The 27,275-nt window shown below is 42.4% G+C and overlaps 1 protein-coding gene and 1 pseudogene across 9 annotated transcripts in view; one reads left to right on the top strand and one right to left on the bottom strand.

Annotated features, from left to right (window-relative positions):
• WDFY3 (WD repeat and FYVE domain containing 3) overlaps positions 1 to 27,275 on the bottom strand; it is a 462,687-nt gene that overhangs the window by 287,446 nt on the left and 147,966 nt on the right. For all 9 annotated transcript variants that reach the window (XM_063919895.1, XM_063919894.1, XM_063919893.1 and 6 more), the window contains 2 exons: positions 1,966 to 2,176; positions 1,452 to 1,575 (listed from right to left, as the gene is read on the bottom strand). In XM_063919895.1, coding sequence (XP_063775965.1) covers positions 1,452 to 1,575; positions 1,966 to 2,145 — 304 coding nt within the window. In that variant the 5' untranslated portion in view covers positions 2,146 to 2,176. The remainder of the gene's footprint in view (positions 1 to 1,451; positions 1,576 to 1,965; positions 2,177 to 27,275) is intronic.
• Positions 10,684 to 10,802, top strand: LOC134951298 (5S ribosomal RNA; annotated as a pseudogene).

The following is a 27,275-nucleotide window of genomic DNA, read 5'->3' as shown; positions in this document are numbered from 1 at the left end:
ATTGCAGGTAAAGCACGTTTTTGTGCACCTGTAGTAGACAGCGGGGGATGGGAAGCATCAGCCTTGGCAGATAGGCTAGCTACTGCTTGTTGCAGTTCTTGTGTTTTATTGGCATTGGCAGTGAGCTGAGATTACATATCCGACATCATAGCTTGTATAGCCCCCAGCCAGGAAGGCTCTGGACTCTCCCCCATGTTGTTATCAGCATTTTGTGATGACTGACTACACTGCTCACAGGATATGGAGCCCGGTGAACTAGGGGAGAATCTGGCATTACACACATTGCATGACTTCTGTTTCACCATAGTGAAATACAGAAACAATACACATACAACACAGACTGCATACAATACAAGCCTGCCCTATTGCATGTGAGAGGAGACACAGAAGAAAGGACACCAGCGCACCAAACGCTGTACAGCCCCAGTGAGACTGTCAGCGTTTTATGTAGTAATATATAACAGCTATACTGCTGTACAGAAAATTCCCCAGAGGAATGTAAACTGTGCACTAATAGCGGCTCTCCCCCTCTACACCCGGTACCAGTGATCCTGTAACCGATTGGAGGAGCTGTATGAGGCTGCTGCTTATACAGAGTAAGGCGCCAAAATGCCGCTGAGCCCGCTCTGATGCAGCTCCGCCCCCCGCTATGGTGCCAGAGCTACTAATACGTTTTATACTAGCTAGGTCTCCACAGGCTGTGTAGCCTCACATAAATTCTTGGTACAACACACCTCCCGCCAGTCTCACGCAGGGGCACCTGCGGGTCCCCCCCAGGAGGGACCCGTACGCCTCACCCACGCTTCTGCCGCACAATGAACCGGGGGGCCTCCGGTTTGTATTCACGACGATCACCTTCAGGCTCTGTCAGGGGTGTGCGGCAAGCTGCGGCTGCGACAGCTAAGGCGCAGTGCCCCGCTGAACAAACAGCCTCTCAGGACGGCAGTCCTGCAGCGGAGAAGCGGCTCAGCACCTCATGAGGCTGGTGACCGTCCCCCCCCCCCCCCCTCCCCTAACTCCCTTGGCGCAGGTATGCTGTTGCCCAAACAGCATACCGAAATAAGTAAAAGTTTAAATGAAATTGAAGAAAAAACTCTGGAGCTTGCAGAGTGTGAATCCTCTCCTGAGGGCACTTTTTTCTAAACTGCCTGTGGGAGGGGGCATAGAGGGGAGGAGCCCGCACACCCAGTTGAAGAAATTTAAAGTGTACTCTCTCCTTTGAACCCATCTATACCACATTAACTGAAGGGGGTATCTACATTAACTGAAGGGGGTATCTACATTAACTAAAGGATGTATCTAAATATCATCTAGAAATATATTGCAAGAAAGATTAATGTCTTCGAGTTACAACTAAGAGATAATAAATTATATTACTAAAGAACCCACAAAATATGAAGCATTAATTAGATTTCCGTGCCTTTGAAAGAATTACTATTCTAGAAACAAACCTGTGGACTTATTAGATGCCCTCCTTCGTATCTCAGTCACCATCAGTCGGGAAACTTGTGTAGTGAACTGCAGAAGGTCTGAGAACTTCTCGGTCATTGTGTTAGGTGGTGCACTTCCAAACACCTAAAAACAAACACACCATGTAAAGCAAATCCATGCTAAAGAGATTATACACAGTGCAGAGTAATCAAATAATACAACTGGGTAACATCTAACATTACATATTTTACCAGCTTTTCCCAGGTATTCAAATATAATAAAACAATATCATATCAAAATGGATACACATGTTTTACGTCTGTAGTTACAGCTGATGGATGAGAAGGGCGGCTAGAGAGCATTTTGTAGGTGTGATTGACACCGGACCAGATGTAGAGCCTTGCTATGAGGGTAAAGTAATTAATGTAGTCTAACAGGTTCCTAAATGTGAGTGCTGGAGGGACAAAACTGTAAATACTATTCCGTATGAAATAAAATCTACCAAAAACATATTCATAATGAAGTCACAAATACCCTGTTAAAGACTGGCAGCATCATATAAAGCTTCTCTTCTTGTTCTTTCTGAGTCATGTGCCGGGCAGGGTGACAAAGCTCTGTAAAAAGCCGCCTTAGATGCATTAAACCAAGTGCATTGTCCTGCGGGCTGCATTCCTCTTGCCGAGGCCGGCCCATGATTCTCTTCACCATATTCATGGTTGCACTTTTGTCAATGCAACCCTTTTACCTATAGAGAGACAAGAGAACCTCCATAAATAAACCATCTAAAAAGTGCATTAGGTCATGATAGATAGATAGATAGATAGATAGATAGATAGATAGATAGATAGATAGATAGATAGATAGGCAAGATATGAAATGCAAGTGTGAGGGCAATAAAGAAACATGTTCAGCCTCAAAACTCATAACCTTACATTTATCTTCTAGAACCAATAAAGTTTATTTTTATTTGCACTTTCATTAAAGTTACCAGCAGTATAATATATCAGTCATTGAAACAGTGCATTTTTCAAATACTGTACTTCTTGCTTTTCATAAATACAGACAACGCAACGATCATCCTCTGTGGAAGTAGGTCAATATAACGAATACCTCTTTTACACCGCATAGTGCGGGTTGCACCCAGGAGCCTGACACGGGAGACTCCCGGGCGCGCCCTGCGTCAGGCCCCTTTCCCACCGCTGAATTCAACCTGGCATATTGCCAGTTTGGTGACATTAGCGGTGATGTGGCGGGGGCGGTGGTTGGAGATCACATGTTTGCCAAAGAAAAAGTACAAGAGTACAACCAACCAGTACAGATGTGTCCTTTTACATCCATGCTGCAGCACGCTAAACAGCCCTTCAAGTAACGCCATGACGTGGCAGGACCCGGTACGCCAAGCATCTTTTTTTTGCAATTTTATTTCTGTGAAAATGTGTCTCAGATACTATGGAATGCAACAGGATGCACAAGCAGCTTCTGCTGATTAAAATGATATGCGGCATGCCTATAATCTGTGTGCAATTGTGGCTATATCTGCACTTGAAATGCAACATTACAGTATTTTCCAGAAGACTGTAGCATAGCATTTTGTATGCATATACAGTTGTAGCCACACACAATATACTGTAGATATGCTGCGGGAAAAACAACATCGCAAAAAAAAAAGACGCTCTGCGCTTCCAAGTCACTTGGAAGTCACGCATTACGTGTAACGCAAAATATAGCGCACAGAGCAAAGATGTAAGAGGACACATCTGTACATCAAAAACGGGGAAATGTTTTGTGAAACTCAAGAGCAAAATGTTAAAATGTTTCTCTCCATAAAGGTAACCTACTCATGTGATCGCTGCATAATGGGCCCAATTCAGATATGGTTGGAGTTGCTATCACTGATATCACTGTCTGGTAATACAGCAGGAGGCGTTTATTACAAGCAGACGCCTCCTGATGCAGTAATCATGCGACCTGCATCCTAGGGCGCAGCATCAGATCATTCCTGCACATGTGCAAAGTACCAGTATCCGGTACTTTGCAGCACAGGGCGCAACTTCAACCTCTGAATTAGGCCCAATAACATTATCTACATTACTATTAGCTGTGATGCCCAATACAGCCCAGAATTCAGTTAATAAGAAATGTGAAAACAAAGAAATTGAGTATTTCATTGGTCAAGCTGTGCCCCTTAATACTAAAGCATTACCAGATGCAGCACTGTGGGACCATGAACAACATGGACAAGAAAGGACAGGGCATATTTAACCTGAGCAACCTTACACTAGATACTCACCAGATCAGTGCCCTAGACAAAGGATTTAAATTCGCCCCAACTGCACCTATGAATAAATTCGAGACATACATTGACATTCAAAAATTCACCAGAAAACTAACCCTCAAGAAATACTTCCATAAAACACCGATACCACAACACAAACCCAGTAACAAGGATCCATTTTTACACACCGACTTGAAACCTCAATCACAGTTTTACCCCAGTTACATGATGGGCAATAACATAGCCACCTTTACCAGTATGGCAGAAAAAGACATTATGAAATTGGACAATACCATCACCAAATCCAAATCACTCAATCTCACTAACAATGAAAGAAAAGCCCTTAATGTTCTATGCAAGAACACTGACCTGATCATCAAGCCAGCTGATAAGGGAGGGGGGATAGTGTTACTCAACAAACACGACTACATGGCAGAGGCCAACAGAATCCTGAACGATACTACAACATATCAGAAAATGAAAGGAGACCCCACCAAGTCCTTTCAACAACAACTACAGACCCTTCTGAAAACAGGTCTGGACACAGGTATCCTATCAATCCAAGAACACACATATCTCAATACACTACACCCTATAATACCTGTATTTTACTACTTACCCAAAATACACAAACATCCGACGAAGCCCCCAGGGAGGCCCATTATATCAGGCATAGGTTCCATAAGTTCAAACTTATCCCAGTACATTGACATTTTCTTACAGCCATATGTTAAATCACAGAAATCGCATCTCAAAGACACTACAGACATTCTACAGAAATTACAATCCATTACATGGAGTGACGACTGTTGGCTAGTCACCAGCGACGTCACCTCTCTATATTCCATAATAGACCACTCACAAGGAATCTGCAGCACAAAACATTTTTTAGAAACCGATCCAGATATGACTATAGAACAAAGAGATTTCATCTTGGAGGGCATCAAATACATATTGACACACAACTATACATGGTTTGACAACCAATTCTATCTCCAAACCACGGGGACGAGATTTGCGCCAAGTTACGCAAATCTCTTTATGAGCAAATGGGAAGACGATACCATCTGGTCAGACCCGGAGCTTGGCGCAAGTCTCGTCCTATGGACCAGGTACATAGACAATATATTCTTCATTTGCCAGGGAAGTGAGGAATCACTCAGAAACTTCATTTCCAACCTCAACCAGAATGATCGGCATTTGAAATTCACCACCAACTATAGCAACAAGACAGTAGAATTCTTAGACCTCAATATATTTATACATGAAGGTGCCATACACACCAACACATTCAATAAGACTGTGGATGTCAACAGCTTTATCTTGGCATCCAGTGGGCACCATCCCACCTTGCTCAAAGGTATACCAATGGGCCAGTTCAAGAGATTATGGAGGAACTGCTCCAGAATCAGTGACTGTGACACACAAGGGACCACACTTAGCAATAGATTCAGAGAAAAGAAATACCACCCAGAGTTAGTTCAAAAGGCTTTCACCACAGTGAGAGAAAACGATAGAGCACCACTTCTAGAATACAAGAAACCAGAACAGGCAACAAGCACTGAAGAACCTCTATTCATTACACAGTTCTCACAACAAGCGAACAAGGTGAAGAAGATTCTTGAGAAACACTGGCCCATATTACTACAAGACGACACCTTAGCCAAAATCTTACCACCAAAGCCAAAGGTGGTATACAGAAAAGCCCCCGATATAAAACAAAAATTAGTACACAGCTGCATACCACCAACCAACAAAACACAAACCACAATAGATGGAATGCACAAGAAAGGAGGTTTCTTCCACTGTGGGACTTGTATAGGATGCAAAACCACGGGCGCAAAAAGCACTGCACCCACATGCAACATGAGATCTGTGAGCAATGACTATGAATTTAGGATTAGGGACAGGCCAACATGCCACACCCAGGGCATTATATACATATTACAGTGCCCGTGCGTAAAACACTATATAGGAAGGACGATAAGACCATTAAAAGCAAGAATAGCCGAGCATGTACGGAACATCAGGAAGGGGACGGAAGAACACCCGTTATCTTTACACTTTAGGGACTACCATCATTCAGATCCCACATTACTCAAATTCACGGGGCTAAAAGAGGTGAAAAGAAACTGGAGAGGAGTGGACTTTATTCACAAAATCAACAAAGAAGAATTGAGCATGATTGTCAATATGGGGACCCTAGCCCCTAGGGGTCTCAATATTGACACTGAGATCAGGTCGGTCATCTGCAAATAATCTTAAAGACAATAAGGTCAGATACTACGACAGTAGCACAACGTCAGGTCGGTCATCTGCAAATAATCTTAAAGACAATAAGGTCAGATACTACAACAGTAGCACAACATCATCCGAATACTGTACACACCTCTTTTCCTCATTTTAGACACCATCAGCAGGAGAACTACAAATATTAATATAGGGTACTTATTTCTAATATATAATGATGCAGAGGCATTACAAACATGGATTTAACAAATACATAAATAAGATATCTGTTTTATTTCTATATCTCTCCTAAACATTATACTAGATCAGCTATGTCACATCATACTCTAATTTTGGAAATAGGACTCTACCACTTTAGAGAAATAACACACTGACTTTGATAGACAGGTCAGAGGCCAAATCAGTGACACAATCCTTCATCCAATCAGAACAGGTCTGGTTTGATAGACAGGTCAGAGGCCCAATCAGTTATACAATCCTTCATCCAATCAGAACTGGTATGGCCCCCTCAGAAACATACAAATCAGAACAGGTATGGTTTGATAGACAGGTCAGAGGCCCAATCAGTGATACAATCCTTCATCCAATCAGTACAGGTCTGGTTTGATAGACAGGTCAGAGGCTCAATGAGTGATACAATCCTTCATCCAATCAGAACTAGTATGGCCCACTCAGAAACATACAAATCAGAACAGGTCTAGTTTGATAGACAGGTCAGAGGCCCAATCAGTGAGACAATCCTTCATCCAATCAGAACTGGTATGGCCCCCTCAGAAACATATAAATCATGTCAATCTAGACACTTCAAGCACACCCAGAGGAAGACCGAAAGGTTGAAACGCGTTGGAAGAACTACAAAGAAAGAACCACTACAGATTCAAAGACTTCATCAGGATGACTCTTTCCCACGTCGAAAAGACCCGGTCACGTCACCGGACCAACCCGGAAGCCAGCAGCGCTGCTAGGATACCAGACAGCGGAGGAAGTCGGTGACGGAGCGCGGCGTGCAGCTGGAGCGGGCGACAGGTGAGTTCTCTGTAAGCGGTGGGAGAGGCGCAGCTAGCCGCTCTGCAGAGCTGCATCTGAATCCTTTCCCCGCCGCTAGACAGGTCCACCTCTCTGACCGACCTGCACCCGGGGGGCGTCTGAACAAGGACGCACCACGGGCAGCAGGGGCAGAGAGGGGAAACCAGTCCGGAGACCCCCTTTTTTACACCACTTATGCCACCACCGTAAGCTCTGGGCATCGTGAAGGTTTAAAAGATTTTTTACCAACACCAGCATTTGTTATTATTATTATTTTTTCCCAAAGACTTTTCAACAGCAGATGTGCGGGACGCCGCAGTCTGTATTATAACCTGCATGAACTTTATAAGAGACAATATCGCCCACCTGCATGAACTTTATAAGAGACAATATCGCCCACCCTGGGCATTAACCGCACACCTTTAGATTGGCCAGTATACAATAAATACAGTGGCTCACAACAATTAATTCGCATCATATTGTTATTTTTGTGATTTCTATATCCAAGTGCAAACTCAAATTTGGGTCTGTTCATACATTATCCTTTATTACATCTGATGTGCATTCGTTAGCTAAACACACACACCTTAGGGGTTGAGCGCAGTTCTATTGTGGTATATCCACTAAGCTTCTCCAGTGGTACACTGATTAGCCTGCTGCCTCACAGTACATTAAATTAGATTCTGACAAAAAAAATGAATCCCAATTTACACGTGTGTGTACAGGTGGTAGTGGAATATAGGGCCTGATACATTAAGGATCGCAAAATGCAAAGCTGCTCGCAGCAGCTTTGCATTTGCAGTCCTTAGCAATGCAAATGCAGGAGCAGATGTATACCACCTCTTCCCTGCATTTGCAATGTGATCCTTGACGTTGCAGTGCAGCTTGCGGGGCCAAGGAAACTGTGTCTTCCGATGCTGTGTACATGTACAGAACAGGTCCTTCGCACACTCAGGACTCTAACGTCTGAGAAATGCAGTAAGGATCACATTAGTGATCCTAACCAAATAAGCCTCATGAATTGCAAGTTCCACTGTGGCAGGGACTGATGTGACCAAATATTATTATCTATAAAGCGGAATATGTGCGTGCAGTGTGTTATATAAAGGTTTGCTAATAAATAATCTAGTAGTTATACTGTGGCAGACATTTTAATAAAAAAAAAAAAATGAGCACCTGTGCGATGATAATCCATTGTACATTGAAACGGTCTGCAAATCCAATTTATTAAATCTAATACCACTTTCACACCGCAAATATATCCCGGGATATTGCCGGGTCGAGGTGCAGTCTAAAAGCACCACTTCTGAATATCCCGGGTCGAGTAACCTTGCATTTCAACCCGGTATAAAAGCAGTGTTATAAACGGTTGAATCCGGGTCAATGTGCACTCTAAAGTGTCCAACCCGGGTTATTCAACCCTGCATTCATGTAAAAGTGCTGATTGGCTGTTCTTTATGTGCCTTTATGATGTCAGCAGCCTGAGCCCTGCTACACAGGAGAGCATAAAGACAGAAAGCAACAGAGAGCATTAACAATAGAGCTATTAAGAATTAGGGGTGAGGCAGAGATTGCTAGGCAGCTTTCTGCATACCACCCAACTTATTAAAAGTACAAAGAGGGACCTTTGTGCGTGGCCTATATGAAAGGGGCATGGCCTCGCGACAGAGCCTTGATCGCGAGTAACTCCCCCTTGTACCATCACTGAGGGGGCATGCCCAGCGCTCTCTGAGCTGCTGGCATGCCCCCTCTCCCTCGGTCACCTGTGAATAGACGCATGCGCACAGCGTCTATTCACCACTGCTCTGCTAAGCAGAGCAGCAGTGAGAGGAGCCTCCCAACTGCCGCCCCCCCCTCCTCCACTGCGAGACACTGCGGCCCGCAGTTGGGAAAGCGGGACATTCCCAAAAAACGGGACTGTCCCGTGAAAATCGGGACCGTTGGGAGGTATGTTAAAGATGCAATTGTGTATCAAAACATAGCTCTGTCAGCCACAATTCTTAGAACAACAGGGAGAAAAGAAGACTCTTTTTTGGGTGCACTCTTAACTTGAACAATGTATAGACTGAACGAGATGGGATATAAATTTAAAATCAATTTTTATTATCACAAAATTAAGATACTTAGTGGTTAATGAGAAAAAAAGACAGTCAAAAAAGAACAATATAGATAATTAGCAAAATTGCTGATATAATGATGATGATAATAAAGTCCTGGCTGACGGAGTTAGATCTAAGTGCAGTAAATAAATAACTGGGATATTGAGTGGTACGTTCTAACCAACCATAAATTAACAAAATTGAAACCCTGTCCTATATTGGTGCCAAAATAATGCCTCAATAATGACTGTAATTATTAATAGAAAAAAGAACAGAGAGAGATAAGAAGGCAGAGTGAATCTGCTGTCAGTGTTAGACACTGAGCATGTAGGACCAATGCGTGCTCTACTAAATTGAGTCTTCCTCAATGGTCCCCCACTTGAGTACTGACCCAGCCCAACACTGAATAGCTTCCAAGTTCGGACGGTTTTGGGCGTTTCCAGTGTGGTATGATAGTAGGGAAAATGAACGCTAATACGGAGCTCTGGATTAACTGATGAGAGTTCACGAATTACATAGTATCAAAGCAAAGTGACAGAAATTAGCCAATAGAGGAAAATAGATGGATCTCCTGCCAATGTCAGACGGGGATATACCCTGAATCAGTGGTGAGAGTCCATGAAATTGAGTATAGATGGAAACAAAGAAGAGGAGTACACAAAGGTACCTGTACCGATAAAGTAAATCAGGTTATCAAAAAAGAAGCATATGTCCAAATGGACTAATCAGAGTTATGCATACATAGAGATATACAGTTGTTGAAATGAGCCCAAATAATAATATGTGATCTCTATGCTTGTATTGATAAGGTATAGGGTACAATGTCTCCACCCAATACTAATAAAAATTACAACTGGATTGTTACTGGGCACAACAACAGTATTGCAGTCTCTGGATTAATACTAAATGTATTAAAGAGGTGTCTTGAATGATAGTATTCTTCTAAGTAAACAATGCAAAATGACAATATATCCAGTAGTATTGCTGCAAAAAAGAAGAAGGGAGGGGGGAGAGAAGGTTGGATTGATGTATATGATCAATCCAACCTTCTCTCCCCCCTCCCTTCTTTTTTGCAGCAATACTACTGGATATATTGTCATTTTGCATTGTTTACTTAGAAGAATACTATCATTCAAAACACCTCTTTAATACATTTAGTATTAATCCAGAGACTGCAATACTGTTGTTGTGCCCAGTAACAATCCAGTTGTAATTTTTATTAGTATTGGGTGGAGACATTGTACCCTATACCTTATCAATACAAGCATAGAGATCACATATTATTATTTGGTCTCATTTCAACAACTGTATATCTCTATGTATGCATAACTCTGATTAGTCCATTTGGACATATGCTTCTTCTTTTTTGATAACCTGATTTACTTTATCGGTACAGGTACCTTTGTGTACTCCTCTTCTTTGTTTCTATCTATACTCAATTTCATGGACTCTCACCACTGATTCAGGGTATATCCCCATCTAACATTGGCAGCAGATCCAACTATTTTCCTCTATTGGTTAATTTCTGTCACTTTGCTTTGATACTATGTAATTCGTGAACGCTCATCAGTGATTCCAGAGCTCCCTATTAGCGTTCATTTTCCCTACTATCATACCACACTGGAAACGCCCAAAACCGTCCGAACTTGGAAGCTATTCAGTGTTGGGCTGGGTCAGTACTCAAGTGGGGGACCATTGAGGAAGACTCAGTTTAGTAGAGCACGCATTGGTCCTACATGCTCAGTGTCTAACACTGACAGCAGATTCACTCTGCCTTCTTATCTCTCTCTGTTATTTTTTCTGTTAATAATTACAATCATTATTGAGGCATTATTTTGGCACCAATATAGGACAGGGTTTCAATTTTGTTAATTTATGGTTAGTAGAACGTACCACTCAATATCCCAGTTATTTATTTACTGCACTTAGATCTAACTCCGTCAGCCAGGACTTTATTATCATCATTATTATATCAGCAATTTTGCTAATTATCTATATTGTTCTTTTTTGACTGTCTTTTTTCTCATTAACCACTAAGTATCTTAATTTTGTGATAATAAAAATTGATTTTAAATATTATATCCCATCTCGTTCAGTCTATACATTGTTCAAGTTAAGAGTGCACCCAAAAAAGAGTCTTCTTTTCTCCCCGTTGTTCTATGTCTTAATACTGACTCAGGGTGCACCACCAAACTGTTTAAAAATTAGAAAACTTAGTTTTCTTGTTATTTTCTAATTTTGGTACTGATTAAATTATATCTCTATTATATCCTGTGCGGTATTCCCCAAATATATTTTCAGCCACAATTCTTGCAATGGTGTGAGCTGTCCCCACCCTCTCCTTTTGTCCCCTTCTGGCACCTCATCTTTCCGAGCCCAAAAAAGTCCATTTAAAATGACATCCATGGTGTTTTAATTGCTGACCCGAGTTGAGTTAAAAAGGAGCCAACCCTGCAATAACCCGGGTTGAAATTGTAGTGTGAAAGGGTCGGACACAAGGATCAAAACACTGCGTTGGACCCGGGTTTGCGGTGTGAAAGGGGGTACAGGTTGAGTATCCCATATCCAAATATTCCGAAATACGGAATATTCCGAAATACGGAATTTTTTGAGTGAGAGTGAGATAGTGAAACCTTTGTTTTCTGATGGCTCATTGTACACAAACTTTGTTTAATACACAAAGTTATTAAAAATATTGTATTTAATGACCTTCAGGCTGTGTGTAAAAGGTGTATATCAAACATATAATTTGTGTGAATGTACACACACTTTGTTTAATGCACAAAGATGTTAAGAATATTGTCTAAAATGACCTTCAGGCTGTGTGTATAGGGTATATATGAAACATAAATGCATTATGTGCTTAGACTTGGGTCCTATCACCATGATATCTCATTATGGTATGCAATTATTCCAAAATACGGAATAATCCGATATCCAAAATACGTCTGGTCCCAAGCATTTTGGATATGGGATACTCAACCTGTAGAATATAAGACTAACTAAAGGCCACTATTTACATGCAGTTGGTAAATCCACCATCTTTCTCAAATACGAAAATTGATTTAAAGTAAATTCATGTGAAAAATTATGTTATATTTAATTTATTTATTAATTTCAAGTTATTGTGCCTTTTTAATAATTTGCAGTGCAAAAAAAAGATCATGAGTAACAAATTACGTTGTTTAGTGCCCAATAATTACAGCAGACAATCAACTATTTACATCAATGTACAGTACTTTGAATGCCCATTTAAACATGAATACATGTGAATACCTAGTAAACTTCTAATATAATTGTATAAAAAATTATATTGATGATCTTTTGCAGTTATGGCTGGACTTGGAGTAACAACTGACCCGTCTATACAATTGATTTAACGTACTGTTTCACACATTTTGGTTACTGACCATTTCTGGAAGAGGCTTTTGCAAGCGTAATACATTATTACATAGGGGTGTATCCAATTATACCCGTACATTCTGGGTACGAAAAAACAGGGGGGGGGGGGGGGGTATGTTTCAAGAAAAACATTTTTCTGGCTAATACAATTTACCCACACTCCCCCTTTTTTGCCCGGAACATGTTCCTTTTTCATGTGGAAAGACATAGGATTGCCGAAAAGTTGCGGACCTACTGTATGTATTTTTGCGATCGCAAAAAAAATAAATGCATGCTTATCACGAATTTGGTTTTGCCTGCTGAAAAAATCCCCAATGAGTGCTGGGATTGGGGGCAATTAGGATAGCACCAGGGGCTGTAATTAGCAGTGGTAAATTGCCGCAGCTTATAGGATATTTCCCATAGCATGCATTGCCAAATTCTTCCTCTCAAGTTTGTGAACGGTCCCAAACTATATTACATGTAATATCATAACAATCTGTTAAGAATGTAAATCAACCAAATAGATCATAACAATTACTAAGTAAATATTATTTATGTTGCACATATGCATGTAGGTAAAATCTGTGCCATTAAAACGGCTAGTAATCGGGACACTATTTTCTTGTTATTAAAATAGATAGATAGATAGATAGATAGATAGATAGATAGATAGATAGATAGATAGATACTATCTAACTTATGGATAAACAAAACCCCCTTACAATAATTTCTGTATTGTTTAGGAATAATCATTAATTCATAGTGTGTGTGTGTGTGTGTGTGTGTGTGTGTGTGTGTGTGTGTGTTCACAGAGTTATTTTTATAAAATTGGGCAGGTACTCTGAGAGAAACTGTCCTCTATAAAAAAATAAACAGTTAAGAAGACCATTAATTTCTACTAGAGATTCCTATACTATTTATCAATAGACACACAAGGAGCAAAAACATTACAGAGACTGCAGACAAAAACAACGGATGTCTAGAAAATTAAATTTGTGGCTATTTAGGGACAATGGGCTACAGTTTGTCCTATTTATTGTTCCTCTTGTTAATAGAAATACAAAAATATAATAATATGTTTTAGACCATAAGGGCCCACTAATTGAAACATTCTTCACAGCAAAGTTTATTCTGTTGGCACTTCCACATTTGTCATACAAAATACAATGCAACAAACTGGTACACTTTGATGCCTGATATTTCTGTCCTCTTAGGAAAACACAGTCCTCTGTAGCAGAAATAATGACACTCTGCTCGCACTTTGGCACTTATGACAAATACAAGTGCAAGTGATGAGAACACAATTTGTTCTGACTGAAAGTATACAAGGTGCATCCTTGAAGAACATATAATAGGGAAGCTTGAATATTGTGCAAAACCTAGTTGAGCACAATAGACCAGAGATAATACAAAACTCACACAACAGAAACTATTTTGTATTAAACGAAACAAAATAAGAATCCATTGAATGCATAGTTTAATGTCCATGAACTCTGAGGAAACGAAAGCCATCTTTTGTCTGAGTGGCTCAGGAAAAAAACAATATGTATAAAAAGATCCAGCAATCTACTTGCCTTTTTTTTTTTTTTTTTTTTTTGCAAGTATCCACTGCTGGACCAATTGCTATTTAAATAAATTTGCATTGATTGTATTAGACGGACTATAATGTATGTATATTTATTGATTGTGCAGAATGATCACCAAGTTCTAAAACTCATTGATGTTTGATCTTTTGCTGCACCAAAATCTTTCATATCAATAGCATTAATTCTAGTTTAATTTATTACAAAAATACAGTAATAATAGTTTAGCAACATTTAAACATTTTGGGGCATATGTAATAGGGTCAGAGTTTGTCGGAAGAGAGGGATGCCGGCCAAATTCAGACGTTTTTATTAAAGCAGGAATCTTTAACAAGGCATGGTTTTGCCCTGTAAATCATTACCGCTTTAAAAAATAATTAAAAATCAGAGATCATCCGTCATTCCGCACTTTTGGCAAACTCGGTTTGCTAATTAATTGTAGAGGTGTTAAATACTGTAAAATAACAATGAAATGGGAAAAAAGTCAACATTACAAGATTCTATTGAGTTTTCTACCATTTATCAGGTCGCGGGACCTGTTTTTGGCCAGATCAACACATAGGACTCGTGGACACTCGCTCAGGTTAGAGGAGAGGAGATTCCGCACAATACGGCGTAAAGGCTTTTTCACGGTAAGGACAATACGTGTTTGGAATTCCCTGCCTGAGGGAGTTGTAATGGCGGAATCTGTCAACACCTTTAAGAATGGGTTAGATAAATTCCTAATGGATAAGGATATCCAGGGTTATGGTGCATAGTCACGCATTATAGTTACTACAAAAAGGGATAAAATGCAACGGCTGACATCAGCATCAGTCAAAAAATTTTAGACAAATCATCATGCATAGGAGACCACAAATAGGTTGAACTCGATGGACAATTGTCTTTTTTCAACCTCAGATACTATGATACTGATATTTTAATTTTTGGGGGAAATGCAAACCGCCAACCCTATGCCCTTATTTATCAATGAGTGATAAATTTCACTGTTAGTGACAAATTTCACCTGCCAATCAGCTCCTAACTGTAATTTTTCAAACACAGCCTATGACATGGAAGTTCGGAGCGGATTGGCTGGTGCAATTTATCACTCACAGTGAAATTCATCTCTCATTGATAAATAAGGGCACTAGTCTTGTCAGACAACACAATGATTGTGGGGAACAAAACCAAAAATGTGACGTGGTATTCTAATCTAGTTTCAGAAAAGCTAAAAAAAACGCTTTTTGACTTCACAGGTACCAGCTGAGTCCCAAACCATTTTCAAATTCCATCATCAAAACAAGACAAGTAATTAGGACAGCCAGACAAAGTATACATTCAAACACTGTAGCTATACATAAGTAGAACAATAAACATAAGTAGAACAATAAAGCATAGCTACTGTATGAGGTTTGTAACATTTTAAAATAAACTATACATCAACAAACTGCAAGTGATTAAAGTGAAAATGCTGCTGAAAGGAGCGAGGGGAGAGATACCATGGAATTAACAAAGACACAATTATAGTCAAGCAGGGAGATAAGTGAATAATAGCAAAGAATTAATTATAATGTTTAAACATGACAGTTGAAGACGAAAGTGGGCGTCAGTAACTGGTCTGCACTTAAGTATCAAGTAGTCTGCAGCAGATCTCAGCAGTGTGATGCTTATTAGAGGGGCTGTTATTTTATTAAGGTCTGGTGTAATTACACTTAATCTGGTGATAGACTAATTGCTATTACACTCAAACATTGAAAAAGGAACAAACTGGGATTTTTTTTCCAGCATTTTGTTGAAGTCCAATACACGCGTACGTACGTACGTACATACATAGTAGTAGTATATAACCTGCAGTCTCTCAAAGTACATACCGGAATGTAATCATTGAAAAGTTAACAACTTTATTCTAGTTAATGATAATTACAAATTATTTCCATTTGATTACTAGGAGTAAGGCTATGGTGTCTTAGTCCGAAAAAATAAAACCTACATACATAAATATATATATACAGGTTGAGTATCCCTTATCCAAAATGCTTGGGACCAGAAGTATTTTGGATATCGGATTGTTCTGTATTTTGGAATAATTGCATACCATAATGAGATATCATGGCGATGGGAACCAAGTCTAAGCACAGAATGCTTTTATGTTTCATATACACCTTATACACAGCCTGAAGGTCATTTTACACAATATTTTTAATAACTTTGCGCATTAAACAAAGTGTGTAGACATTCACACAATTCATTTATGCTTCATATACACCTTATACACACAGCCTGAAGGTCACTTAATGCAATATTTTTAATAACTTCGTGTATTAAACAAAGTCTGTGTACACGGAGCCATCAGAAAACAAAGGTTTCACTATCTCATATTTCGGAACATTTGGATATAGGATGCTCACCCTGTATATTATATGTGTGTGTGTGTGTGTGTGTGTGTGTGTGTGTGTGTTTTCGTGTTTGTACATTAACTACATATATATATATATTATATATATAAGTTGTAACACTGTAGGGGTGCAAGGTGCCTTTTCCTGGGGAATATGGCAGCACGCAGCAGCTGAGGAACAACACAAGTCCAGTTTCTGGTACAACTGACCCCGGCCAGTTTTATTGAAACAGAAAATAAAACAAACCCCAAAATAAAAATACCTTGCCTGTCCGGCACTAACTAAACATAAGATGTTCCTAACTGTCACTAAACAAAACACAGAGTTCTTCAGTACATACTGTATAGCTTACTTGCATCAGAAAGCGTGTCTCTCACACACAGATCCTGCAGCCTTCCCAGGCAGTCTGCCCATACTAATCAGGTTAGAAGCACTATATCACTCTTACACAGCTGAAACCCTGATTAGCCCTCTGTGAGGCCAAAGACCCGAACTGGGCCCAATGTCTAGAACTCGCCTTATCTCTCTCTCTCAGAGCCTTTACCCAGCTTTTACAGCAAACTGAAAAGGTTCAGACAAAACAAAAAGCATTTTTCCTAGAAGTTAACATTTTCTAAAACATGTAAGACAAGAACCTGGGACAAATATACCTGCCCTCAAACACTATCCCAGTGTTCTTGTCACATATCCCCCTCCCCTGTTTCGACCTAGGGGCCGGAACACTTGTAGCCCCCAAACAGAAGATGCGAGACAATGCATCTGCGTTGGCCAATTGTGTTCCCGGTCTATGTTCGACAGTAAACTTAAAGTCCTGCAACGCTAGAAACCATCTAGTTACACGAGCATTCTTGCCTCTATTTACATACATCCATTTTAAAGGGGCATGGTCTGTCACTAGTCTGAATTGTCTACCCAAGAGGTAATATCTCAAGGTATCTAGTGCCCACTTAATGGCCAAAGCCTCCTTTTCCACAATGGCATACCTTTTTTCATGCTCATTGAGTTTCCTACTCAAATAAATGATAGGGTGTTCGTCCCCATCTCTGGTTTGGGACAGCACAGCACCTATCCCTACCTCTGAGGCATCTGTCTGTACCACAAATTCTTTTGAAAAATCTGGTGTTATCAACACCGGTTGTGAACACAAAGCAACTTTTAACGCTTGGAACGCCTTTTCTGCATCAGGGTTCCATTTCACCACATTTGACTGCTTCCCTTTGGTAAGGTCTGACAACGGCACCGCTGTGGTCGCAAAATTAGGAATAAACCGTCTATAGTACCCAGTAATTCCCAAAAAAGCCCTTACCTGTTTTTTATTCACTGGACGAGGCCAGTTTTGAATAGCATCAACTTTATTCAATTGGGGCCTAATCAGACCTCTGCCTATGGTGAAGCCCAAGTATTTGACCTCCTCCATTGCGAGGCAGCACTTCTTTGGGTTAGCAGTTAACCCTGCCTCTCTGATTGAGTCCAGTACTGCTTGTACTTTAACCAAATGTGACCCCCAGTCTGTACTGTGAATTACCACATCATCCAAATAGGCAGCTGCATATTTTCTATGGGGCCTCAAAATTTTATCCATCGCCCGTTGAAAGGTTGCTGGAGCCCCATGCAACCCAAAGGGTAACATCTTATACTGGTACAGCCCCTCCGGAACCGAAAAGGCTGTTTTTTCTTTGGCGCTATCAGATAAAGGTATTTGCCAGTAACCTTTGGTCAGGTCCAATGTGGTGAGAAACCTGGCTGTTCCCAGCCTTTCTACAAGCTCATCCACACGGGGCATGGGGTATGCGTCAAACTTGGACACCTCATTTAACTTACGAAAGTCATTACAGAAGCGTATGCTACCGTCGGGCTTCGGGATGAGCACTATGGGACTGGACCACTCACTGTTAGACTCCTCTATGACTCCAAGTTCTAACATGGTTTTAACTTCCTTAGAAATAGCTTCTCGCTGAGCTTCAGGAATCCTATATGGCTTTAAATGAACCCTGACCCCTGGTTCTGTGACAATGTCATGTTTTATTATGGTCGTTCGGCCAGGCAGCTCTGAAAATACCTCCCTATTTTGGATGAGAAATTCTTTAACCTGATTGTTCTGATCAGCTGATAATGTCTCTGACACCTTCACTGCGGGAAGCAACCGGGGTGAAGACACCGAAGGGCAAGGCTCCGCTGACAGAGACAACCTATCTTTCCAGGGTTTGATTAAGTTAACATGGTAGATCTGTTCGGGTTTTCTCTTTCCCGGCTGGTATACTTTGTAATTAACCTCATTCATTTTTTCCCTAATCTCAAATGGACCCTGCCATTTAGCTAGGAATTTGCTTTCCACAGTGGGTACCAAAACAAGAACTCTATCTCCAGGAGCAAATTCCCGTATCTTGGCACTCCGGTTATAGACCCTCTGTTGAGCACTTTGGGCCTGTTCCATGTGCTCTCTGACAACAGGTACCACGGCTGCAATCCTATCCTGCATTTGTGTTACATGCTCAATAACGCTTCTATAAGGAGTGGGCTGTCCTTCCCACGTCTCTTTGGCAACATCCAACAGCCCTCTGGGGTGTCTACCATACAACAAATCAAATGGAGAAAACCCCGTAGAGGACTGAGGAACTTCTCTGATGGCCATTAACAAGTAGGGCAACAAACAATCCCAGTTTTTCCCATCTCTCTCAACAACCTTTTTTAACATACTTTTTAATGTTTTATTAAACCTTTCCACCAACCCGTCAGTTTGGGGATGGTAGATGGACGTCCTGAGGTGAGTGACCTTAAATAACTTGCACAATTCTTTCATGATCCTTGACATAAATGGAGTACCTTGGTCAGTCAAAATTTCTTTTGGTATTCCCACTCTACTAAATACCTGCACCAGCTCCCTAGCTATCGCCTTGGTTGTGATAGTGCGTAAAGGGACAGCCTCAGGATATCGAGTGGCATAGTCCATAATTACCAGGATATACTGATGGCCCCGAGCAGACTTTAACAAGGGCCCCACGAGATCCATGGCTATTCTGTCAAACGGGACCTCTATAATAGGCATGGGAACTAGTGGGCTCCTGAAATGGGGTCTAGGGGCATGATACTGGCATTCAGGACAGGAAGAACAATATTCAGACACTTCTTTATAAACCCCTGGCCAAAAGAACCTTTGTAAAACTCTTTCAGTGGTTTTTTCTGCCCCTAAATGTCCTGCGGTAACGTGACTATGAGCTAAATCTAGTACCGTTCTCCGATAAGGCTGGGGAACTACCAGCTGTTCCACCACATCCTCACCCCTTTTGACAATGTGGTACAAGAGCTCATTACAGATGGCCATGTGGGGATACGTAACCCTGTCACCTGGTACCACAGGTTCCCCATTAACAATCTTAACATTCTCTCTAGCCTTTATTAAGGTAGGATCCTTTAACTGTTCAGACGCAAACAGATCCTTCTTTACCTCCAGGTCAGGCACGCTTTCAGTTCTAACTACTATGTCTCTGTTCCCGGCAAGAGGGTCCTCACTGGACTCCCCATCTGTCACTTCCCCAGCCAAACTAGCAAAAGGCAAAGGGCCAGAAAGTTCCGAAGACCCACGTACATCCATAAAATCACCGGTATTATCAACTGGCTTTTTACTTCTCACATCTGTTGATAACCGTGATTCCCACAGTTTCCAAACATGAGGAAAATCCCTCCCTATTATGGCCTCATGCACCAAGGTAGGGACCAGTCCCACTTTAACCATTGCTGACCCACAACAAGTTTCTATATTCACCTCAGCAGTGGCATAATGTTGGGTATCCCCATGTATGCAAGTTACCCCAATAGGTATTTGCTGGACCTTTAAGGGGTTCACTAACCCAGCTTTCACGAGGGTAACTAAACTTCCTGAATCTAGCAAGGCCTCTACCCGGTTACCTTCTAAGAACACATCACACATTTGTTTTTCCAGCTCAGGTGAAGGTACCACAGTACAGGCTAACCTAGCAAAGAAAGACATTCTGCGACATTCAAAGGCAGCATCACATTGCATGGGTTCTTGCGTGACTGGGCAATTGGCAATAACATGACCTGGCATACCACACCTAAAACATTTAACCACACGATTATCAACCCATTTGGGCAGCATAGACCGTTCTAGCCCCATTGGCCTGTTTCCAGGGCCAGTGTTTACAGTCTCTCCAGCCTTGCGTTCTCTTAACCGCCCAGCAACGTTTTCCCACGGAACAGTCTTACCAGTCTTTACTGAAGGGCGCTGTCGAGGATCTATGGGTTGCTGGGTGGTCATCAGTAGTTCCTCTGCTGCCAAATACCTCTCTACCATGTCCACTAATTGGTCAGCAGTACCCGGGTTTCCATGGCTCACCCACTTGCGCAGGACCATGGGCAAAGATCTCAAGTAGCGGTCCATGACGACTCTTTCCACCATCTGGGGACCAGTTAATGTCTCTGGCTGTAGCCATTTTTTTGTTAGCTGAATAAGGTCGTGCATCTGGGAGCGCGGAGGCTTCTCCATGGCGTACAGCCAACGGTGCACCCGTTGTGCTCGTACTGACAGCGTGACTCCCAGGCGGGTCAGGATCTCAGTCTTTAGTTTATCATAGTCCCGAGCCTCAGCAGGGCTTAAATCAAAGTAAGCTTTTTGGGGCTCACCTGACAGGAAAGGTGCCAGCAGACTGGCCCACTGTGCTTTCGGCCAGTTCTCACGCTCGGCAGTCCTTTCAAACGTGGTCAGATAGGCCTCCACATCATCAGCCTCTGTCATTTTCTGCAGGAAGTGACTGGCTCGTATAGAACTAGAGCTGGTTGGAGCACTGACGGCCACATCTCCAACCCGAGCTGCAAGTCTCTGCACCACTTCTGCTAAGGCCTCTCTATCCTGACGCTGTTGCCTGTAAAGTTCATCAACAACTGCCTGCTGTTGTCTCTTATTTTCCTCCATTGCCACCTGCTGCTGTCTGTTGGCCTCCTGCTGTAGTCTCCAATTTTCCTCCATTGCCACCTGCTGCTGTCGGTTGGCCTCCTGCTGAGCCGCTGTAGCTTGCAGCAAGGCTTTAAGCAGATCCTCCATGTCAACAGATTTTTCAGGCGGCTTTGCAGCTGCTTTCACTCAGGACATATATCAAACCCTCAGGGGTGAGTCTCAGTAACTTCACACTGGGCTGTATCTGCATAAACCACCGTTTTCTGCAGGCCTCACAAAGCTGCTGCTTTCACTTATGCGCAGAACGGCCTGCTCGCATTCTCCACCAAGTTGTAACACTGTAGGGGTGCAAGGTGCCTTTTCCTGGGGAATATGGCAGCACGCAGCAGCTGAGGAACAACACAAGTCCAGTTTCTGGTACAACTGACCCCGGCCAGTTTTATTGAAACAGAAAATAAAACAAACCCCAAAATAAAAATACCTTGCCTGTCCGGCACTAACTAAACATAAGATGTTCCTAACTGTCACTAAACAAAACACAGAGTTCTTCAGTACATACTGTATAGCTTACTTGCATCAGAAAGCGTGTCTCTCACACACAGATCCTGCAGCCTTCCCAGGCAGTCTGCCCATACTAATCAGGTTAGAAGCACTATATCACTCTTACACAGCTGAAACCCTGATTAGCCCTCTGTGAGGCCAAAGACCCGAACTGGGCCCAATGTCTAGAACTCGCCTTATCTCTCTCTCAGAGCCTTTACCCAGCTTTTACAGCAAACTGAAAAGGTTCAGACAAAACAAAAAGCATTTTTCCTAGAAGTTAACATTTTCTAAAACATGTAAGACAAGAACCTGGGACAAATATACCTGCCCTCAAACACTATCCCAGTGTTCTTGTCACAATATATATATATATATATATATATATATATATATATATATATATAGTGGTCTTCAGTATGCCGACTGACGGGATCCCGGCGCACAGTATACCGGCACCGGGATCCCGACAGCCGGCATACCGACACTTATTCTCCCTCGTGGGGGTCCACGACCCCCCTGGAGGGAGAATAAAATAGCTTGGCGCGCGTAGCGCACCACCGTGCCCGGAGCGTGGCGAGCCCGCAAGGGGCTCATTTGCGCTCGCCACACTGTCGGTAAGCCGGCGGTCGGGCTCCCGGCACCGGTATGCTGGTCGCCGGGAGCCCGACCGCCGGCATATCGTAGTGAACTATATATATATATATATATATATATATATATATATATATACCTATAGATCAATTGATAGACAAGATAGATCAATAGATAGTCTTCATGCTAGGCAGTTACAGTGGTGATCCGCACTCTATCTGATTTTAAAATGGACAAAATGTGCCCTGCCCTTATAGTGGAGCCTCATTGAAAGAGTCTGCCTTCTGCCGTCCCCATCCACCAGCCGCAGTGTATCACAGGTGAGAGAAGCTGCATGCGCATGGCATCTATTCACAGTGAGAGCAAGGCTTGGGGGCTGCCCAACATCTCTGAAAGCGCTTGGCATTCCCCCAAGAGTGACAAAGACAGGGCCACAGAGGTTTCTGAAAGCGTAAATTACAATCTGAATTTGGATATCGATTTCCAGCTTTCCCTCTTACATGCAAGTCTGCAATCAGCTGCTTAGAGGTGCCTAAGGTGATTTTAGCATAGGCACCTAAGCGGTTATTAGAAAGATCAGTGCAGTCCATAGAAGCTGGTGTTTTCCACATATGCAGTCCCACAGCAGCTTGTGCGCATACATTGCAGGTACTCGGACCAGGCTGGCAATGCCCCCTCCTCCAAAAGAGGAAGGATCTGCCGCTGACCTTCACCTTGCTTACATACAGTGCCTTGCTAAAATATTCGCCCCCCTTGGCTTTTTACCTATTTTGTTACACTACAACCTGTAATTTTTATTTTATTTTTATCTGAATTGTATGTGATGGATTTGCACAAAATAGTCTAAGTTGGTGAAGTGAAACTAGAAAAATATATAAAAAATTATTTTTATAAATAAAAATGTGAAAATTGGCATGTGCATATGTTCTGTGCAACCGATTACTTTCAGAAGTCACATAATTAGTTAAATGAAGTTCACCTGTGTGCAATCTAAGTGTCGCATGATCTGTCAGTATAAACACACCTTTACTGAAAGGCCCCAGAAGCTGCAACACCACTAAGCAAGAGGCATCACACCATGAAGACCAAGGCGCTCTCCAAACAAGTCAGGGACAAAGTTGTTGAGAAGTACAAGTCAGGGATGGGTTATAAAAAAAAAAAATCCAAATCTATGACACTCACAGACCGGGCAAGGAGGGCATTAATCAGAGAGGCAGCACAGAGACCAAACGTAACCCTGAAAAAGCTGCAAAGTTCCACAGCAGAGACTGATGAATCTGCGCATGTGACCACAATAAGCCATACATTCCATAGAGCTGGGCTTTATGGAAGAGTGGCCAGAAAAAAGCCATTACTTAGTGTTAAAAGTAAGAAGGCACGTTTTGAGTTTGCCAAGAGGCATGTGGACGACTCCCCAAATGTGTGGAGGGAGGTGCTCTGGTCAGATGAGACTAAAATTTTACTTTTCGGCCACCAAGGAAAACGCTATGTCTGGCGCAAACTCAACACATCCCATCACCCCAACACCATCCCCACAGTGAAACATGGTGGTGACAGCGGATGTTTTTCAGCAGCAGGGACTGGGAAACTGTTTTGAGTCGAGGGAAAAATGGATGGTGCTAAATACAGGGATATTCTTGAGCAAAACCTGTTTCAGTCTGCCTGTGATTTGAGACTGGGACGGAGGTTCACCTTCCAGCAGGACAATTACCTGAAGCATACTGCTAAAGCAACTCTTGAGTGGTTTAAGGGGAAACATTTAAATGTGTTGGAATGGCCTAGTCAAAGCTCAGATCTCAATCCAATTGAGAATCTGTGGTCAGACTTGAAGATTGCTGTTCACAAGCGGAAACCATCCAACATGAAGGAGCTTGAAGTTGTCCCTTGAGGAATGGGCAAAAATCCCAGTGGCAAGATGTGGCAAGCTCATAGGAGACTTATCCAAAGCGACTTACAGTTGTAATTGCCGCAAAAGGTGGCTCTACAAAGTACTGACTTTAGGGGGGAGAATAGTTATGCACGCTGAAGTTTTCTGTTATTTTGTCCTATTTGTTGTTTGCTTCACAATTTAAAAAAAAAAAAAAAACTTCAAAGTTGTAGCCATGTTCTGTGAATGAAATGATGCAAACCTTCAAACAATCCATTTTAATTCCAGGTCGTGAGGCAAGAAAACATGAAAAATGCAAAGGGGGTGAATACTTTAGCAAGGCACTGTAAGGCCATACAATTTAATGTAGATCCATTTTGCATTGCAGAAATGGAACTACATGCATATCTTCACCACTATTCAGAGTTGTATGCATCTCTGAGGTCGGATAGACCCTATACACATGCTTGGTTTGATACCAATCATCATTATCAGTGTACTTTCTACCGACCTATCCTTGGTGCAAACGTTCCATCTGATTTGCAGGCAATGTAAGCTTACATTCAGCTCTGCATAGCACTCGATTCTGCCGACAGGCAGGGCTGGCCCAAGCTTATTTTTTTTAGTAAGCAAAAATCTATTTTGGCGCCCCTTGATGGAATAAAAGGGGTATGGTCTTACAAGAAAGGGGCATGGCTACACAATTGTACTCCCCGTGGTACAGGGTGATAGTGGGAGACAGGGAGATAATAGGTTACTGGTGAGGCAGGGGTGACAGGGAGATAGTGGGTGACTGATGTCCCCAGTGCCAGATACACGTCACCACAGCACCAGATATACCCCCAGTGCAGATACACGTCACCACAGTGCTATATATGCCCCCAGTGCAGATACACATTTCCGCACAGTGCCAGATATGCCCCCAGTGCAGATATACATTTCCCCACAGTGCCAGATATGCCCCCAGTGCAGATATACATTTTCGTACAGTGCCAGATATGCCCCCAGTGCCGATACACATTTCCCCAGAGTGCTAGATATGCCCCCAGTGCAGATACACATTTCCCCAGAGTGCTAGATATGCCCCCAGTGCAGATACACATTTCCCCACAGTGCCAGATATGCCCCCAGTGCAGATACACATTTCCCCACAGCGCCAGAAATGCCCCCAGTGCAGATACACATTTCCCCACAGTGCCAGATATGCCCCCAGTGCAGATACACATTTCCCCACAGTGCCAGATATGCCCCCAGTGCTGATATACGTCCCCACAGCGCCAGAAATGCCCCCAGTGCAGATACACATTTCCCCACAGCGCCAGATATGCCCCCAGTGCAGATACACATTTCCCCACAGTGCCAGATATGCCCCCAGTGTAGATACACATGCCCCCACAGTGCCAGATATGCCCCCAGTGGAGATACACATTTCCCCACAGCGCCAGATATGCCCCCATTGCAGATACACATGCACCCACAGTGCCAGATATGCCCCCAGTGCAGATACACATTTCCCCACAGTGCCAGATATGCCCCCAGTGCTGATATACGTCCCCACAGTGCCTCCCAAAGCGCCAGACATGCCCCCAGTGCTGATACACATGTCCCCACAGTGCCTCCCACAGCGCCAGATATGCCCCCAGTGCTGATACACATGTCCCCACAATGCCTCTCCCCCCTCCATAAAAAAAAAAAAGTGCTGCTCACCTGCTGCTGTGAAAGGAGGAGAGTGCAGCGTGCGCCTCTCCTACCCCTCAGTCTCCAGCGGTGGTGTCTATATTCAATTCGCCGCAGGCCCGTGAGCCAATCAGAGCTCATGGTCCAGCAGCCAATCAGGAGCCTCAGCTGCTGGTCCGCGAGCTCTGATTGGCTCACGGGCCGGCGCCAGGCACTCGCTACCACTGTCTATAAAGAGAAAAGCCCATTACAAATGTTCAGTCAAAATTAGGGGTGTTTGGTTTGAATAGGACTCTGCATCGTATGCCATTGGTTCTGGAACATGCACAGTCCATTGTATAGGGACATATTTTACAGCATTTTGTTTTTGGTGTTGTAAATGGCCTTCTAAGTCACTGCCCACTGCAGTCTTACATTCTGCATTCCATTAGCAAGTGCCTGATATTGCTTTCTAGAAAAGCGCCGTTTCCTTTAGCGCCTCCATCTTGTGATTTTCTCAACGGAAAACAAGCTGGAAACATGCCAATATTTAACATCACTAAACAAACACAATGTTACATTATTCAGGATCTGACTGCTGACAGTACAGACATGCACTAAAGGGGAGCAATTAATAATACTAAGTTTGCATTAATTACAGCTAACTAAATTCAGACATAGGCCTCCTTAATTGTTAAGTCAAAAGATTGCAAAGCCACAAATGAAATGCATGGATTGGTAACTACAGTTGAACGTCTTCTTGTTTTTCTGTTTCCTTATAAGCTAGGTCCTAGATGTCTGCCAAAGCAATTGGAAAATGTTAATTGTTTATGCGGTTACAAGTGTAAGACATATACTCTACAAGTCACCGGAACACAACATGACCAGAAAGTGAAAACTTACCAGATAGAGTTACATGGAAAAGGGATACACTTAACTCTAGAACACATAACAGAACAACTAACAAATATTACACACTGTAGGGATGACTTGCGGCATGAGCATTTTCAGCTAATGGGTGCAGTGTGCAACTGTGCATCTGTAAATATAATTTCATGCAGCAGGGAGGGCAATACATAATGCACAACCTGACTTGTGATGAGTTGTGATGGGCAGGAATGCAGTGTGAAAATAGAGCCAGACTGTATGCGTTTACCTCATTCACTGCAATGAAATCAGACTCACAATCACACAATCCAGATACAATTTATTGAAGTTTATGTATTCATAGCATAAACTGTATTTATTTCAAATCTTATAATATCATCACAAATAAAAGC

This window comes from Pseudophryne corroboree, chromosome 1 (genome assembly GCF_028390025.1).
Source record: "Pseudophryne corroboree isolate aPseCor3 chromosome 1, aPseCor3.hap2, whole genome shotgun sequence".
NCBI classification, from domain to species: domain Eukaryota; kingdom Metazoa; phylum Chordata; class Amphibia; order Anura; family Myobatrachidae; genus Pseudophryne; species Pseudophryne corroboree.
This window is presented reverse-complemented; position numbering and strand designations above follow the sequence as displayed.